The sequence below is a fragment of the Coturnix japonica genome, chromosome 1, assembly GCF_001577835.2.
Source record: "Coturnix japonica isolate 7356 chromosome 1, Coturnix japonica 2.1, whole genome shotgun sequence".
NCBI lineage: Eukaryota > Metazoa > Chordata > Aves > Galliformes > Phasianidae > Coturnix > Coturnix japonica.
In genome coordinates, this window is record NC_029516.1 from 65,088,900 (window position 1) to 65,107,902 (window position 19,003).

At 38.9% G+C, this 19,003-nt stretch overlaps 1 protein-coding gene across 1 annotated transcript; it reads right to left on the reverse strand.

The window, feature by feature from the left end:
• Positions 1 to 1,093: 1,093 nt before the first annotated feature.
• WNT7B (Wnt family member 7B) lies at positions 1,094 to 16,842 on the reverse strand. Its single transcript, XM_015870455.2, is given in 4 exon segments — positions 1,094 to 3,708; positions 3,710 to 4,096; positions 15,715 to 15,986; positions 16,764 to 16,842. Coding segments are annotated over 4 exon segments (831 nt in total). The 3' UTR covers positions 1,094 to 3,615.
• Between the last annotated feature and the right edge of the window lie 2,161 nt (positions 16,843 to 19,003).

Consider the following 19,003-nt stretch of genomic DNA (forward strand, 5'->3'; position numbering starts at 1 on the left):
GCAGTGTTGTCATTTGCTATAAAAACTTCCTGCCGATCTATTAACAAGTTTCCCATGATGTAATTAGAAAGAAGGTGCAGTGTTTTCTTTGGCACCTGTGGATAAAATGCTGTGCATACTTATACTGCTGTAAACTCAGGGCAAATCAGTACATTTTAATGAAGTTATTTTGGACTAAGTTCATGTAGAACTTGGCTATGGCTTTATCTATAGCTGGATATCTTCCCTGAGGGGCAAATACAACAAAGGTTGTACATTTTCTTTGGATTTCTTACAGAAATACACCATTCTGAGCATTAAGTATATTGCTGAAACTGACCAACGCTAATGCTGTCAAAATCTTTTAGGTCCTGTTTAATCTGGGTTTTCAGATGTCTGTAAATTACTTGAATAAGCTGGAGAGCTAGAGCAAATGCAAGCACATACAAGAGGCCTTCAAGCTTCTCCTGTATGCCTCTATTTCCTCTGTGTTCACTAATCTGTAATGTGAGATTCATGGAAGATAAGTGTTTTGGAATCTGAAGCCCCACCGCTACCAATGAACATTTCTATCCATTTCATTTGAGACTGTGTAATTCTCTGGTTACACCAAAGCTGGTGCTAGTTCTCACTCCACTGTACCATTGGTGTAAGTAGATGGCTCTGGACTTTGGTGTCAAACACAGGAGAATCCACTGTTACTTCTCACAAACACAAAACCTGCATAGAATTTGGAATCTGGATGCCATTTCTCATCCACAGAAGCCCTTGCCTAAGGCTTTTCTGCCTTTTCTTTGTTTCTAAGTAAATAATGAACAAAAAGAAAGAGGTATAGAAGGGGAAAAAAATTAAGTTTTAATGGAAACACATTTCATCTTTTTTTTTTTTTTTTTCCTGCTTGCCATAAAACATTAACAAAGTAAACAAATTGATCTTTGTTCTTATACTCTTTAATAACATACAGTATTTTAGTTTTGTCATAGCTAATGTATGGTTAAACCATACTATGTTGCTGGTCACATTCAAACCTCAATTGTCACAATTCTTTGACATCAAACTACATGGGGTTTTTTTTAAGAAACGTTGTGTGTAACCTACTCTGTTCATAAACACATTTGTAAAAACTTGTCTTTTTTTTTTTTTTCTTTTTCAGTACAGTAGTGGTAATGGTGTTTTCTCATCAAAACTGCTTTTTCTTGGGACACAGTTCAAAACCCATGAACTTCTGTGGTCAGCCTCTGCTTTGTGCCATACAGCAGTACCTTTCTGAATGCTGCACCCCTACATGAGCAGAGCTTTTTTAGGATGCTCTGAAACATTATACTGTACACAGATAATTCAGTTATAGGATTGTTACGATGGTGAATAACTGACATAGCTGTTTGAAATAGAGGTGTGTAAAAAAAAAAAGATAGCATCACTTTGGTCCACTTTTCAGAGTGGCTGGTGTTATAATATATAACCTTTTTTTCTTCTTAATGCAGTGTAGTTCACAATAATTTAAAATACTCTATAGACATTTAAACGATATACATTAATATAACTTAATTGGATTCTTCAACTGTACTTAACAAATACTATTCTAATATATTTACAGTATCTAGTACCATAAGACTGTGCATTACTGTGCTTGGGAGCTTTATTTGCTTCCTGTCAAGAATGTAGTGAAAGTACAGTATTTCACTATTATTCAACAACAGTCCCCATGAATCAAAGGAACTTTAAATTATACAGAGTGACCCTAGCATTTGGGGAGGGGCCCAGCTTCCTTTTGTGTAGTTGCACTCGTTTATGCTGAGTTTGAACCAGTGGTTGTTATTTAGAAACCAACAGCAATAACAAAAATGCACAAGTGCTTAGCGTTTTGAATGCCCCATAGGTGACACATCAAAGGAGTCTGATTTTCAGGGGGTAAGTGTCTCTGTCAGAAAGGCAGGTCTTCACGAGCAGTCAAACTAAGGTCCCTGTGCAGCTGGTTTCTTTTGATAGTACAAGCCCATAAATTTGGGGGTGATCCTAGATTATTCACATAGTCAGCATGGGAGCTAGCAGGGCAACAGCTTGGGATCCCTGCTGCAAGCATGTGATTATATGATTAAATGGACTGTATTGTAATGGATGTGTCTGTGTTAGAATCATTGGGTTTTGCAGTAGTAAAATATCAGATGGGGTGGTTTGACACTTGGACTAGATGATCTTTTCCAACCTTTAATGGCTCTATGATCAGATGATTTTTTTTTTTTTTTTTTTTTTTAATCTTTCAGAGGAAAAAGACAAGTGAATTAAAATTGGACACTGTTGTAAAAAGTCCCCTACTTTCTTAACATTCACGCATTTACCAGGGTTGTGTTATTGCCAACCTTAGAATAATGATGACACAATCTAGTCCACGTTTTAGCTTTCTTATGCTCATGAATCCATCATGACTCACAGGCTGCAGCAATACGGTGTTCAGCCACCATATATTTATTAACTTCTCAGCTGATACTGAGCTGGTAATTTTTAAAAAACTATTGCTAATCTTATGTTTTAACTGTTAAAGGCAAAGTTTAATGCTTGTAAGATCCTGCCAGTGCATTTGACTGCAAAGCAAAACCTTTGATGTTTGTTGAAGCATTTATTTGTATCCCACAACTCCCTGCAGAGAGCTGAGGGTAGGTGCTCCATGCCTGAAGCCTGAATCTAAAAGAGTCACTCGTAGTCAGGAGGCAAACAAGAAAGTCTTCATCAAGCATTTGTAAGCATCAGCTTAACGTGATCTTTTGCTCAGTTCTGGTCATTGCTTAAGGCCTACAGAATTCGAACTCTCTACTAGAGGAGTGACAACAGATCAGTAGCATTGAAGAACTTAGGGAGAACCAAATACAAAAATCAAAAAGTCAGAGTTCCAATAAGTTTACATTTAGTACAGAATTAAGACATAACTACCCGTTAGTGCTTAGAATTTTTTTTATGCTATTTAAACATAAATAATTATTTTTAATGTTCATTCAAAGAGTTCCAGTGTCACTGGCAGCTGATGTAATTTTGTGAACTTTATTTTTTCAAGCTGATAGTGGAGTATTTCCGCCACAGGTTTTATCTCCCCACCAGTTGTGGTTTTCTCTCTACCTGCTTTCTTATAAATTTAGGGTTTTGCAGCAAGACTGCTTTGTTCTAGTCAGTGAAGATTTTGTTTCTTAAGAAAAACAGAAGTCTTTATTTGCACAGGGCTTGGTGTTTCTGTCATAAAATCTGAGAAGGTGTCTTTTTATTTAAATTTTATGGGAGCTGCAACGCCATCAGCTTCTCTGATATGTATAACGCTTACTAGGAGAACTCTACAACACCCAGATTGTAGCTTAAAAAAAAAAAGAAAAGAAAAAAGGAAAGAAAAAAAGAGAGAAAATGTTTCATGTAGTTGTCAACATCACCTTAGTCCTGTTGTCCAAAGCAGTCACAACAGTCAGCCAGCCAAAATGCACCATCTGTAGAGGTGTAAGTGGTGGGGAGGGATTGGTTTATGTACTGGTTTGTGTTTGTTTTTGTTTTTTTTCCCAAAGAAGATTAGATGTGCAAAATGATGCTGTTGTCGTTTGTTGTCCTCCACTGTCTTCACTGGTGGCGATTTGCTCTGTTCGTTTGTGCACGATGCCGTTATTTGCAGGTGAACACCTCTGTCCGCTCGCTACAAGTGTTGCACTTCACAAAACAGCACCAATGAAATTTGCAGTTGCACTGCCACACTCTTGGTGTACTGGTGCGTGTTGTAACCTCTTCCGCAGCACATCATGTCACACCCATCCGCATTGGGAGAGGTGCGGTTACAGAGTCGTCCTTGGGTGCCAACACTTCCTGTGGAAGCATCTTCCTCACAGTAGTTTGGTGACTTTTCAATGTACACTAAATCTGTTTCCATTGGTTTCTGGTAACTCTTGATCTGCTTGATCTTCAGGAAAGTTGGCTGTCTTAGTCTACTGGCTCGCACCACCTCCACCTGTACTGCAGCGTTGTATTTCTCTTTCAAAATATATCCGATCTCTCTGAATTTAGGAAGTGTGGTCCAGCAGGTCTTGGTTGTACAGGAACCTGAAACTCCGTGACACTTGCACTCCAGTTTCATTCTCTCTTCAAGCACCTACATGCACAGATATTGAATATTGTTACCATGGGAACATTACATTGCAAGCTCACCTAAGACTCAGTCCGTTCAGTTCATGTTAAAGGTCATTAAAGTGAGTAGAAATTTTCAATGCATATTTTTAAAAGTGGTGTAAGATTGAATATTTAACCTTAATAGCCTTAAGTCATGTTTAAATAATATTTTAAAATTTTGGCCGGTTTTAATATTTGCAGAACAATATATACTATGTAGGTAAATAGGCATTCATGTTCACTGAGCAATTAAAAACTTTGCCTACACCAGCAATGGCAATAGCAGCATACATATTAACTACTCAGCCCATAGAGTGTACTATCAACTTTAAAAGCAGCACTTCTTGCAGTACCCAGCCCCATTTCACAAAAATGTTCATCCATAAGAATATTTTTTGCCCCAGGGCAATGGTTGTGCAACAGTAGATGATGTGAAATTCAACATAGAGCCTCACTGAGCTGTGAGCCAAAGAGAAGAAAGAGCATTTATTATTGCTATTGCTGTGTAATGTCTAAAAATACCTCCTTCTCAATATGGATGTGCTTTCTGGGCTTAGTGAAGAGGTTGCTACCAGCCCCTGGAGGTGGCTGACCCAACATCAGGTGTGCCCTAGAAGAAATCCAAATGCCTTCCCCTCCCTTGCATGCCTTGAGGGGAGACAGGCCTCAAGAAAACACCTCTCTCTTTTCCTGCCCTTATGCATGACCATGGCTGCACTCACAGCCACCATTAGCTTATGAAAGTCAAGGCCTAGAAACAAAGCAAGCTGATCTTTCCCCTTTGCACTGGGATCCTAACAAGGAAATACGAGCTACTGAGCTTGTCTTGAAATATTACTGATACTACAGACCATCTCCTATAGCGGTTTCATTGCAGATCCCAGAACATGACTGAAATGGGCAAAGGATAAAAGGGCCGAAATCTGAGTACAATGGCATAATGAAGTAGAAGGGAAGTAAAAAATGCTTACTGCTTAAGAAACTGGCCTTAAAATAAAAGCTGAGCAGATCTGGTTATCCCTGCAAATAGAGGGCACCCTCCTGAGTTGTTTGAGCTTCAGTTAAATTGCATGTTTTGTATTTTTACCAAATTTCTGAGGTTTCAGTATTAAAGAGAATATTTAGTTTTAATTCTGCCTTGCCAACATACAGTAGGAAGTACAAGATAGCTGAGCATCCTAGTTAAAAATACCTTAGACTTTCTGGAACCATGGGCTTTCCTAGGCCAAAGTCCAGTCAGTTCTTCAGTGCTCACAGGCAAAAAAAAAAAAATCTGATTTCCAACAAGGATGACTGGCTTAGCAAAGAAGATCCTACAGCTGCAATGGTCTAAAAGGAAAATCAGCAAGGCTATGATGAACTGCTTTCTATGGACAAATTTCTATGGACAATAAATTGCTCTCTCTGCTTAACTGTCTTCCCAGCCAGAAAGATTGCCACCCTCTGCCATGGCAGCATCATTTCAGTAGCAGCAAATAGAAGGGTGCCTTATCAAATAGTCCAGGGTCCATCAGGACTCCTCTGACTCTTCTTTGTGCATGTGCAGGAGGATGTGATGGTTCGAGGTCTCCTTCCACTGCAAAGAGGATTACAGTCCTGTTCTGCAGATTCTGATATTGAGATGCCCATTATGTTTCTATTTACTTTTTTTTTTAATCATTATTATTGCTTATGTGTTTCACTGATACTACTGAAATACATTATTATTAACCAGCCTGATTCTATGACTCTCTTCCAACTACTGCAAACATTACAAAAATAGTACAAAAATTTGTAACAGAATGTGGACGGAAGCAACTTTCTTTACACCACCATCACAGAGCACTACAGGATGTAAAAACATCCAAGAAAGCAGCAGCAGTGGGTCAGATCCAGCACACCTTGTGTTCCTCTTCTCCCTAAGTGACGGTTCTTGGTGAAGGGCAACCTTGTGTTTTTGTATGCATTCTATCAGGCTTTGCATGTGTGTGTGTGATGTCCAGTTTTTAGTTTGAAAGGCAAGACCAGTAACTTGCCCAGACAGCAGAAGGAGGCAAAGCTTGTAAGGCTCCTGATTCCGTGGGCTAGGCTCTCTGGACACAGCTTTGTGAAGCCTTGGTGTCTCTCATTGATATGCTTTCCTTCTACTACCAAGAGTATCATTGTTTCTAAAAAGCAAAGATATTACCCATTCTGGTGTCCTACATGCTATCTATGTGTATGTATGTTTATACATATGTGCATGTCTATCTACTGTGTGTACCTATGTGTATTTTGTTGAGACACTACCTTTATTATACAACACTGTCCGACTTTGTTTTTGTTTTCTGTTTTTTGTCACTCTGGAGGTTCAGTTCCATGAGTCATTTTGTTGTACAGAAGTCAGACTCCTCTGCAGTATTTTTTCGAATATTCCTGATTTTTATGATTGTGGAAGAACCAGAAAATGCAAACCATACAAGCACAAAAATCCCCAGAAGTTTCAAAATGTATTAATTCATGATCCTGAAGCCAATCTTTCAGGTTTGGGGTTTTTTTTTTTAATTTTTTGGAGGGCTTCTCTCATGAATGTGGAATGCTTGGGATTACAACACTGAGCACAGGCCCAATCATCAGGTAGTTAAATTCCTGAATGCTATAATTTGTGTGCCCACAGTCAGCTGTGGGTATAAAACTGTGCCCAAAAACTTGGAGGTCAGGGAATGTATGGCTCAAACTTAGCAGATTTGAAGTAAGACTTTTTTTTTTCCTTTTCCATACAGATGCTGCTGAGAGTTCCTCTTTGCTAGCAAGCTAGCACACTCTGCTTTTCCTGAGGTATGGCCATAAGGCCCCATGGGATACCATAAGGAAATCCTTGAGAAGGCCCTGCTGCTTCTACTTTGCACCTTGCCATTTAGACAGAAAGCTGTGCCTTTGTTGCTGGGATCTCAACAGCTTCTCATTCTCAAGGTGCCATTGGGCCTAACAAAGGTGGTACCATTTTGTCCTGACAATGCTGTGATAGAAGAGTGGCCAGTGTTTTCTTTCTGTGTGTCCCTCCAGCCTAGTTTTTCTCAGAAGAATTCCCATCAGAGTTCTGACCCTGAGCCCTGAAGGTACTTATTTACTCAGATCTGATACATGATGCTGAGGTAGGTGCCTGATTAAAGATTGAAAATCATTAGCTCATATGACCCACTTATTCAGTAGTTTCATTTGTCATATGTCAGCACCTCGTATCTAATCTCAAATAGTTTACAGCAAGATCTACTTCCCAAAGCAAATTCCCATCATTGGACCATGCTGCCTCAGTCTAATAGTAGGAACATTCTTTATGTCCATTTTCCACATGCAGGCCCACTCCCACCCCAGTAAGATCTTGCCAAGTAAAATTTTCTAACTGCTGCTACTTTTCTAAATGAATTGTGAAATATAATGTTAAAACTTTCTTATTCCACATATTTTTATATCTATATAAATCATACATTGAAAGTGCAATTTGAGGGTTTTCCGCTGCCAGTTAAGTAGAAAAACCTAGCAAAGACTGAAATAAAACAAAATGATACGCATGAAAAAAATCTCCTTTTTTCAAGTTCCATATCTAGACCCAACTGTATAACATCAGATACAGTTTCTGTACATATTAAAAATCCTATCTGGATAAAATATGTAAAAACAATAGTAACATTTTGTGTGTGTTTGTTTTGGCTTGCCTTTTCTGGTTTGTGTTTTTCTTAGTGGAAATGCACATTTTTGGGCCAGATGTTGAATGTAACAAAATCCATATTACTTTTTGACTGCAGTATCAAAAAGAAATAGAAGACTTTAGGAGTTTTCCCCATCAAATATGCAAGTAATCAACTTTTGCTTTGGGTAATACCAGTGCCCAAAGAGACAGATTTTGGTCATACGATGTCACCATCCCTTTGCATACTCAAGCAGCTGCAGCCACAAGAACTTACAGCTTGCCAGTGATGAGTGGGCATCAGCAAACTTTAGCCTCAGTGCAGCCTGGGGTCCAGTACTGCTGTCGAAATACTGACCTCATGAACCCATCTGGGTAACAAAACTGGATTTGGGGTTGTTCTGTATGCTTTTTGTATTCATTCATTATTTGTTAGGGTATTTTGCTTTTTTATTTTTTATTTTTTTTTCTAAATTGGAAAGCTGAGCATCCTAATATTAGTAGGATATAATGCTACTTCTCTAATACAAATGTTCTGAAAATATTCTTATTTAATAGCTGTTGAGAAAGCCTAAAATTGAGCAGCTTATGTCATATTTCATCAGGTTCTGCCCAGGTCTGGTGAAGAGAGGGCATAGTGAAGCCAACAAGAGTGAAGTTAGCAAGACTGGTGGTGGTGTTTTGGCTGCATATTTTAATTTATGTTTCTGTGTAAGGCTGCTCAAGGTGATGAACTGACTTATCATGTTTATTCCCTCTCTTATTGCATCCAGATTCTTCTTATTGTTTAGTTTGATGGGAGCAAGGACCTTTGCAGTGGAACAGTACCCAGCCACAAGATGGCTTTTCTCTGGCACTGGCCAGAAGTCATCAGGACATGGGAACCTCTGACCTTCTGAGAGGCATGAACTGACCTCCTGCCCTTCAGCAACCTCCCTAGGTAAAGCATTCACCTCCCTAGGTAAAGCATTCAATCCCATCGTATTTCCACTGAATACCCTGCAAAGTGAAAAAGGCTGTTGCTTTCCCTACACAAGTTCCCTCCCTGGCCAGCAGGAATATAAGCCTGGAATTCTGAGAACTGTTGGCCATCAGATGAAAGCCCCTAACACTATGATTGACCATAGAAACTTGCCTATCTGGACATCTTCCTTACCTTCTAGAAGAGAAGAGAATAGCTAGGTGCTATTCTAAGAGAAGAGAATAGCTGCTTTTTTGAGCAGAAAACTGCTGCAATTGATTGAATTCTCTGAAAAGTATTTTCAAAGGGCAATATTGAAAAAAGCAGAAAACTCAATGAGCACCCTTTAAATCATCCTCAAACTAAGCGATTGCATTATTTCACTATCTTTTTCCATGGAAATTTCTGTAAGGCTTACAAGGAAATTTTTAATCATTATTTTAAAGAGAATAAAACACTTCACTGCTGGTTTTGGTGTGTCAGGCAAAGAGATGTCATGTTTTGAGGGTGTGCAGTAGTATTTTACTAGATAAATTAGATGTGCATCTTGTATACATTTCATGGTATGCATGGGCATGCCCATTTTTAGAATAAAACCATTTAACAACTTCTAAAATATTTGGCTGTTTCCCTCCTCTAATTTTAAAGCAATACATTCAAAATGTAGGATAGTACCAGATGTAGCTTCTGGCAGTCGACATTAAGGGTGTGTTTCTGGAAGAAAAAAATAGTCTAGTAAATCCAGCCCAACTGGAAGCAGGAGAACTATTCTCATGAGATTTTGAGCCAAAGTTTGCATACTCAGGGCATATGGATAAGCATTAGTTATCCACCTAACCCACCCAAGCTGTAACACCAAACTTTTTGAAGTTGGATTTATATCTGTCTGTAAATCAGTTTAAGTGGGAAAGTGGAAAGTATGCCATTGAGCACAACTATCTAAAGCTTTTATTTAGATTGTGAGATATTCACACAATGGAAGTGCAATGAAATAATGTTTCTCTTTCAGAAAGAGTTTCAGTAAATAATGGGCTCGGGGCTGTAAAATCTGTAAAGTCACATTCTTAAATCACAGAAATGACTTAGGAAATAAAGTCACATTTTTAAGAATATTTTAGGCTCATAGGAGAGGAAAAATTGATAGTTTTTACTTTTGAAAGTGGGATTCAGTCTCCTCTGCAATTTTATAACATGTATGTCATCCAGAGTTTGGGGATTGTTTCTAATACTAGAAATACTGTTAGGTGACTGTAAGGTCAATTTACAATGGGTTAAGGCATACTAAGCATCTCACCGAAGCTAGTTTAGTAATTTAATTATTACAGGTGGGGTGAACTGAGCAAAAACTTTCTTACATATTTTATGAGCCAGTGGTGCATATAAATTTATATATAGATATATACAATGATGTGCACACACACAGACTATTGTTATCTGTATGTGTACATGTGTATTATATTTAATGGTGACTAACAAATCACTTCATTAGCTGTTCTACTGCCAAAGCTGGTCAGCAAAAATCTCTTCCCTGTACTGTAGTTCTGTGGTGCCAGGAACTGTGAAAACTAGTCATGGGTCAGATGGAATTATTTTCCCAGGTAACTGAATAATCTCTTGTAAATAGAGTCTGATTTTATTTTTATTTCTATCCCCACTCTTACAGCTTCAAGTGTAAAAGAAGATGTTGTCATCTTCTAGGCATTCCAGAAAAACATGAGAAAATCCATTGACATTACAAAGGAATAAATATTGGGATGGTACCAAGCTGAGTTTCTAGCATTTGATGTTATGGGAGTGTCTCTGGAAGATAAAGAAATAGGCCAGTTTTTGGTTTTTTTCCACATAACCACAATCATTATCTATTGTAAAAACATAAGTGATTGATGAACTGTTAGAAACATTTCTTGTCTTCTTTTTAGTAAAAGCTATGATCTGCTACCAATTTGTCAGCTTTTGACTTCCCCACCACCTTAAAAACAAACAAACAAAAAAACATGTTTATAGTTGGTATTCATCATGAGTGCCAGTCATTGTTTTGAAGCTTTCAACAAAAAGTTAAGACTAACAGCATGTGTGCCCGGATTTTGCTCTCTCTATGTTCATTTGTCCCAGAATAAAGACACTTTTTCTAAAAATACATGATAGAAAGCTGTCTTGTAAAGCAGCATCAGAGCTTACTTGGTTTTGTTGCTATTTAATTTTTCATTACTCTATCAAAGTTTTGCCCACAAATCTCTCTGCAATCATTCAGATTTACAATAAACCATTCTTTCTCCTTTTTGCAGTAACGTTTGCATTAGGCATATGCTAGTCTTCCCTTGGAGGGTTGTTTTCATTTAACACATTTGTACTTTCCATTCTGAATCACAGCAGCCACTTAAAACATGATGGTGAAGTTAGCTGCTTTATTCTTTAACGCTGCATGCAACTATCTTACCACAAAGCATAAATCTTCCATTGGTAGCATCTCATGTCACCAGGAATCACTAAGCATTTATTTTTTCCAAATGGCACCAATGATAAGTTTATGACATTGTCACTGGGGCTTTACATTACAAATGAAGCTTCACAGGCTTCACATTAGCTGAAACTATTGTTAGAAATGCAGTGCAGAGAAATTAAGGATGCGGTTTTTTGAGCAATTAGGGGATCCATTCTTTCCAGTCACCTGAAATTCTCTGAAAATTGTCTGCCTTTTCTAAGCAGTACATTTTTGGTGTTGTGTTGAGCATCTCAATCCTAGAATCATGTTTAAAAACCCCCAGAACTATTTTCCCCTCATCTCCTTGTCGTGTTTGTGTAGTTATTTATGCACTATGTTGTTCTTTTCTCAAAGAGAAATTCCTCAGTACTCTATTTTTAATAGCAAAATGCTATTACTGAGAACATGCTTTGAGAGAGCACAACATTATCTACACCACTTGAGCTACAAATGCTTCTGACCCCTAGGCATGCTCAGCTGCTCTGTGACATGCACTGGGAGAGACTGGAAAGGGGCAAAGATCCATCCATGAATAAATCCACATAGGGAATAGGGAATGGAACATCCAAATAATTGGTCCAATTGACCAATCTCCTGCATGATGATTCTAGAAATGATTTTCTAGGCATCTGGCAGAAGTTGAATGGAATGATCAAGACCCTCCCACTGCTTTCCGAGCAAAATGGGAACAACTGCATATGGGGTTGAAATCTCTTTGAATTCTTTCTTCCTGCTGTTTCTGTATTAGCAAATGAGTAGATTTATTGCCTAAATATTGTCAGTCTTACACAGTTCAAAAGAACAATTCAGTATGAACTGAGTTAGAACTGTGAGCCTTAGTATTACGGATGGAAACATGGTCTTTAAAATAGCAAAAGTCCGACAAAATACAAAACCTTAGCAAATGGATTAATGTTCATAAAATCAAGTTATTGGATTTTTTTCTTATATCACTTTTGATATGATTGCACTGTAACTAATAAGTATTTCAATGGCTAATGGGATTATTGTAGGGAGCTACAAAAACATGTTTCCTCTACAGTCTTGACACTTCCATCCTACAGTTGAAAAGATTATTTGAAAATGGATGAAGCAAAAAAGAAGTAAAAAAAATCTAAGTTTACTGTCATTTCCTTCTGAACTTCTATTCATATTCAGTAGAAGGGAATAATACCCTTACTTCAGCCCTCTCATCATAGTTTGACTCCAAACTGTTTTCAGATATTAAGACAAGATGCAGAACCAGGCTGACAGAGCAAATAGAGAGGTACAAGTTTTCCTACTTTTGTTGGGAGAATTTGGAAGGGGAAAGGAGGAGGAAGATGGAGATCCAGAGTTGTTCTTCAGTGAATGTCCAGCCCTTAGTGCAATATTTCTGGCTTGAGGCTGAATATGGACCACACAAAGCATGTCAGAATAGCATCCACATGTAAGCAAAAGAACTGGTTTGAGATATTTTTTCCAGTTCACAATCAGATCCAAGTTTACCCAGGATCTCCAAAACTGCCAAATGTCAAGTCAACGGAGGATAAATTCAGAATTCATCTGAATTCCCAGAAGGGAGTTCTGATTTTCAGCTGAAATTGCATATTTTCTTAAAGGCCTTGCTCACAAAGTGAAATATAGCCTTGTTTCCAGAGTTTTGTTCTAAACATAACTTTCAGTCAGTCCTCAAATTCAGAATGTCTAATCTATAGAAACAGAAAACTATTTCAGATGAACCAAAATCAGTAAGTATCGTATACTGTAAAATTTACATGTTCATGTCATGTGAGTATATGTCATGACACCAACATTATTTCTAAACATGGAACCTAAACCGTCTTTTGTATGAGCACATTCATCAGGGTTTGGTGGTTTGGAATTAAAAACAAAAACAAAAAGATGCATCAAACCCTTTCAGTCATACTTAGCTTTTCCAAATAAAATAATGCATTAATGACGATATGTGGCTACATATAATTACTGAAAAATACCTCTAACAACAAAATGAGTAAATTCTAAAACACTGCTTACAAAGGGTATTTGGGAAATATATATATATATAGACTGCATTTTCAAATCTTTTTTCCTATCTCAAAAACATGAAATTGAGTGCTATCATTTGATTTTACAAGAATATTTACAGAAAGTGAAGTCTTAGGAGAGCTAAAATAAATGCATTTGCATGAGTGCTGCTGCCAGAAATATTTGTAAAAGCACACACATCTTTGGTTTGCTTACATCCTCTGCTTATGAAATTCTGATGAACAGTAAAAATACAATTTGCTTAAGAAGAATCAGCATTGTGGTCTAGCGGTTGCTGGAGTGTATATAGAACTGGGGGACCTGGGACCAGTGCCTGGCTCAGATATTGATCTGCCTTCTGTCCCTGGGCAAAGAGCATTGCTGTTCTCCATCTATGCATCCACTGTTGCTCTTTTGTCCCTTTTTCACATATAGGCTATAACGTGTTCAAAACAGGACACGAATTGGCATTTCTGTGGGGGTGGAACTGATCTACACAGTGGGTTGGCAATTTAAGCAGTGTTCATAATGTGTGCAGTGGTAACAAATAGTGCATTGCAAGTTTAACATGTGGCTTTCATCTTTGGCATTCAAACACAATGTGACACCAAGGTGAAACACTTAGGCTAAGAGAAATGCTCAAGCCTGGAACCAGTGCTTCATGCCGGTCACAAGTGGTGTTCCCCAGGGATAGGTGCTGGGGCCTGTCCTCTTCAATATCTTTATTGATGGCCTGGATGAGGGCATTGAATGCACCCTCAGTAAGTTTGCAGATGACACCAAATTGGCTGGGATTGTGGATCTGCCTGGGGGTAGCGAGGCCCTACAGAGGGATCTGGACAGGCTGGAGAGCTGGGCTGAATGGGCCAATGGGATGAAGTTCAAGACCAAATGCTGGGTCCTGCACTTTGACTACAACAACTGGAGAAGAGGAGGCTCAGGGGAGACCTCATTGCCCTCTATAACTTCCTGAAGGGGGGTTGTAGTGAGCTGGGGGTTGGCCTCTTCTCTCGTGTCAGTAGTGATAGGACCAGAGGGAATGGCTTCAAGCTACGACAGGGGAGATTCAGGCTGGACATTAGAAAGTATTACTTCTCAGAAAGGATGGTCAGGCACTGGAATGGACTGCCCAGGGAGGTGGTGGAGTCACTGACCCTGGGGGTGTTCAAGGAAAGACTGGATGTTGTGCTGAGGGACGTGGTTTAGTGGGAGCTATTAGTAATAGGTGAACAGTTGGACTGGATGATCTTTTAGGTCTTTTCCAACCTTGGTGATTCTATGATTCTATGATTCTATGATTCTATACCACAGTACAGCAGTATGAGGTGCTCTTACTCCTTTTGACAGAACAAGTTTCTGGGAAAAGATTGTGCTGCTCTTAAGGATGCTTTCAGAACCAGCTATCTCCTTCACAACTGGGGATGTCAGTATCAAACATCAATTGACTATGAATCCTGTCTCTAAACTTTCAGTTTCAGATGACTGGTCATGGCTTGGAGAGTATGCAACAGTTTCATCCCAGTAAGTAACTGTCCACCCAACACCTGTTTATGTGCAGGGCTGGTTACTATCCCCTAGAAGTTGCCTTGCAAGGAGTGAGAGTTAGGAAACATTCTCCAAAATATATTCAGCAAAGCAACCATGGCACCACTGATTTAGTAACCTTTGCTATTACTTGGTGTAGAATAAAATTTCACATTGTTCTGGAGAAGAAAATCTCTGTATAACTTTGGGGGCAAGATAGGGAGAAGCAGTATATTGGTTTCACCTGCAGCACAACATATGCACATTGGAAGACAGAACCAGCATTTATTTTAACCTGAATAACAATACTTTGAAAGGCATAGTAAAATCTGCCCTTGGTGAGATATTTTATTTTTTATAGGGGAAGTGTTTGGAGTTTTGAAAATTTTTATTCAATGGACATGAATCAGCTCCATTCCGTTCATCTTTTTCAATTGCAAGCAACTCAATCATGGTTGTAGACATGAAGCTGTTTCTTCTTCCAAAATCATGCTTGTGTAGCCATCTGTAGCCTGTCAGTGAGGAACAGACAATTGTACATTTGCTACAAAATATGTATTTCATTAGAGCTGCGGTCAAAGAAGTGTTTTGTTTTTGGGTGGAATAAATAGCTGCAAGTGCTGTGGCAGTTCAGCAGTTCAAAAACTCAGTCCTGTCCCATCATCTCTTGCTAGACTTTTGCAAAGAGATGAAAAGCTAAGATGGAACTTTAGCCCAGATAATTCCAGCAAAATTCTCTCTTATTGAGAGGACTGGAAAGATGGCTTGGAAGCTGAAACATTGAGAGGAGTAGCTATGCAATAATTTGGCCAGCTCTGAATTAAAAGAAACAGCAACAAACCATAAGCATTAAGCACCATCAGATAATTTGGTGCAAGTGTGAAGGGCAAACTCTCAGAGAATGCCTCCTGAGACCGTCAGCCTCCCCTCTTCCTCCAGCGCACACAGTTTCCCATCCATCCCTCCTGCTTTCTCAAATACCTTTCTTCCAGCCTCATTGTTGTGCAAGTTCATCAGCCTTCGTGCATTCTTTTTGATTTCTCGGGCATCAACAAACCTCCGGGAGAACTCAATGCCGTATCTGATATCCGCAGAGCAGCCTCCCCACTTCCAGCCCTCCTCCTGGTTGTAGTAGCCCTGTTTCTCTCGGTCACAGCCACAATTGCTGAGGTTGCCCTGGGTGCAGGCGGCCGTGACAGCGTGGGCTACTCCGGCAGCAATGATGGCATAGGTGAACGCTGCTTCTCTGCTACCTGTGGAGAGAAGCCAAAAGCTGATGGTTTGCAGAAAGGCACCATTTACTAAAGAAAGTACACACATTATGTACAGCAATGGTGTCAGGTAAGGATGTGAAGTGGACACTGCTAGCACATGCATCTCATTCTGGCAGAATTACGTATGCATTCTAAATGCTTGGCTCAGGTAGGTCTCATTGCCCCAGGTACACACCAGCTACATGACAGTCTCATCTAACCCCCTGCACCATAAGGGAATTTTGCAATGAATCTGTTCAGTAATGAGGTGAGGCAGCATAACTTGTTTACACACAGTTTCATCAGGTTTGCAAACTGAACTGCATGTATTTCAGACAAATCATAGGTGAGTTGCAATGCTCACTGAAAAACAGTCCTTACAGTTGGTACTGCCTGGAAAAAGTGTACCGATAGATAGCTTAAGAAATAGCAGATCTCTCTGGGTGTGTGCAATGGTTAGGATACAAATGAGGAAGGTTGTTAATGCACCTTTATAAACACTCCAGTAATGTTTATTAGTGATGCTGATGGTGAAATATGACCATAGTTGCTCAAAGGTGAAGTAAAGATGAACTCTTTCCTTTACTGACTTCTCTTGCATATGAGAAGTCTTGCATTGTGGCTCTGGGCAGCCTGGTCTAGTGGTTGGCAACCCTGCCCATGGAAGGGGGGTTGAAACTAGAGGTCCTTTTCAACACAGGTCATTTTATGATTCTATGATTTTGACTTTTACTGTGAGCTTTTCCAATCTCACCCTGACTCAGAACTCTGCTTTACCTTTGTGAGCGATCATACAGGGCAGTGGAAGTATCAGAGAAGCATTCTTTTCTCTCTGGAACAAGTGAGTTGCTGCCATGGAGGCATAGCTTTGTTTTTATGCTCTTTTTTTCTTCTTCTTCTTCTTTTTTTTTTTTTTTTTAAAGCTGTCGTTAATTTCCAAGGTTCCTCATTCCCCACTCCATGTTATGGCTTTAATACTGAGTAAATGTTAAGGGGCAAATAAATGTCATTTCTTGACTAACACCAGTTGGGTGAGTTGCCTTTGAGATGCATATGATCAAGGAGTCACAGAGCCAGAGCAATCTAAAGGGATTCAAAAGCATTCTGCTCTCACACAAGCCCACACTCAGTCACTGACTTTATGTAGGGCTGGATCACAGCACAGTGAGTTCTGCTGTTCTTATTTATAACATTTCTCTTCAAATTCCCCTCTCTTTGCTATCATCATTTTCCTCTGTGTGTTTATCTGGTGATAAACAGACAATCTTATAATACCATTGCCAAAAGAAGAACTCTAAAGAATTTGAAGAAAGTTGCTGAAATGTTTTAATGACCACACACAGAGCTTTAACATGGTTAAAGGATTGGGGGAGGGAAAAAAAAAAAAAAAAGAAAAAGAAAAAAAGAAAAAAGAATAAATTTTCAAGAGGATTTAAAAAAACAACCTTAGAAACTATTTTTACTGTTTTATTTTGGGATTCACATTAATCATATGTGTTCTGGAATTATCTGTGCACAGCATTGTGTTTTTTGGTTTGTTGTTTCTTTTTGTATGCTTTATGTGTCCTTTTTTTTAGATAGCTTCCTGAAAAGTTACACTGCTTCAGAATATGAGAGATCCTACATGAAGAAATCGTAAACTGGATTTTGGTACCAATTACTTGTTTCTCCAAAGCAATAAAAAAGAAACTCAAGGTAAGAGAAAAACAAAAGGGTCTTGTGTTCTTCAGGTACCAGCAAGGTTAAACTGAGTTGTACGTTATTTGAGTGCATCACCCAACAGAAGGCCCGACTCTGCTCTCAGACACACAAGTGTTTTGTTGGGGTGTTGTTCTATGTGTGTAGTCTGGCTCAGTGGTTCCCAAACCATGGTCCGCAGAACACTGGTGGTCCAGGAGGCCACGGTAAGGGGTTTGCAGTTAATCCACAGAGCCATATTAAACACTGTTTTTAATAGTGTTTTCAATTAAAAGTTTGATGATAATGATGCCTGGTGGTCTACAAGAAATTCTGAGGGTTGATAGCAATCCAAAAAAGTTTGGGAACCTCTGTTCTAGTTCCTAGTTTGTTCTCTAAAATCTCATATCAATATTCACTTGTCTTTCACTCATCAGCTGAAGTCAAACCTGGGACACATATTTTAAAGTGTATCCTGTTGCAGGGTTTCTTTCTTTATTATCTCCTTTAAATATATAGATTCTTAATTTAGATTCTTTAATATTAGACTGAAAGATTGGAAATATGAGAAATAACAGGAACGACATTTATAGATAGGCTTTCTTTTCTCTTCAGGATGAAAGCTGGATCTCAAAGTCACGAAAATTCTTGAGTTCAGACACCTCTGAAACACATGTAGATAAGCTTGTAAACAAGCAGAAACATATTCCTGTCAGGAAACACCACAGTGATGAGCTGCTTGTAAATAGATTTACCATGAGATTATCTAGAGAGAGTTTTCTGATGTTTTATTTTTAAATTCAGTGCATTCCACATGTAACCACAGTAGAAGATGCTATTTTGTAAAGGCAGCGTGTGTGTGACCTGTTCACGAGTTTTCACACAGCACTTCTTGTAATCAGTTTTGTAAAGCTAAGGAATATGCTGGATTTGTCTTCCTTTCTTCCCCCCTGTTTTGTTATACCCCGATTACACACAGGGACAGAGAAAAATATATTTCTTTCACCCACTTGAGAGCTACAGCAGTAATGGAATTATCTCAAGTCAGGGGGTAAAACTGAATGAAAACCATATTGACTCTCTCAAGAGTGCATTCTTCAGTTTCAATGCAGCTCTAAAATCAGAAGGGCTCAGAAATAAGAGGTAGCTTGAAAATCAGGCTCCGTTTGCGAGTCAAGGTGCCCTGCTAAGAATTAAGACTTTGTGCTTCATAGTTTTTTAACTAAAAAATGTTCCAAAGCTTCCCTTGAACTTCAGTGTACGCATTACCTCAGCAGTTCTTTAAAGCCCTAGGATCAGGGCTGTCAGAAAATGCCAGTGGAGGAGAGAGGGGAACTGCT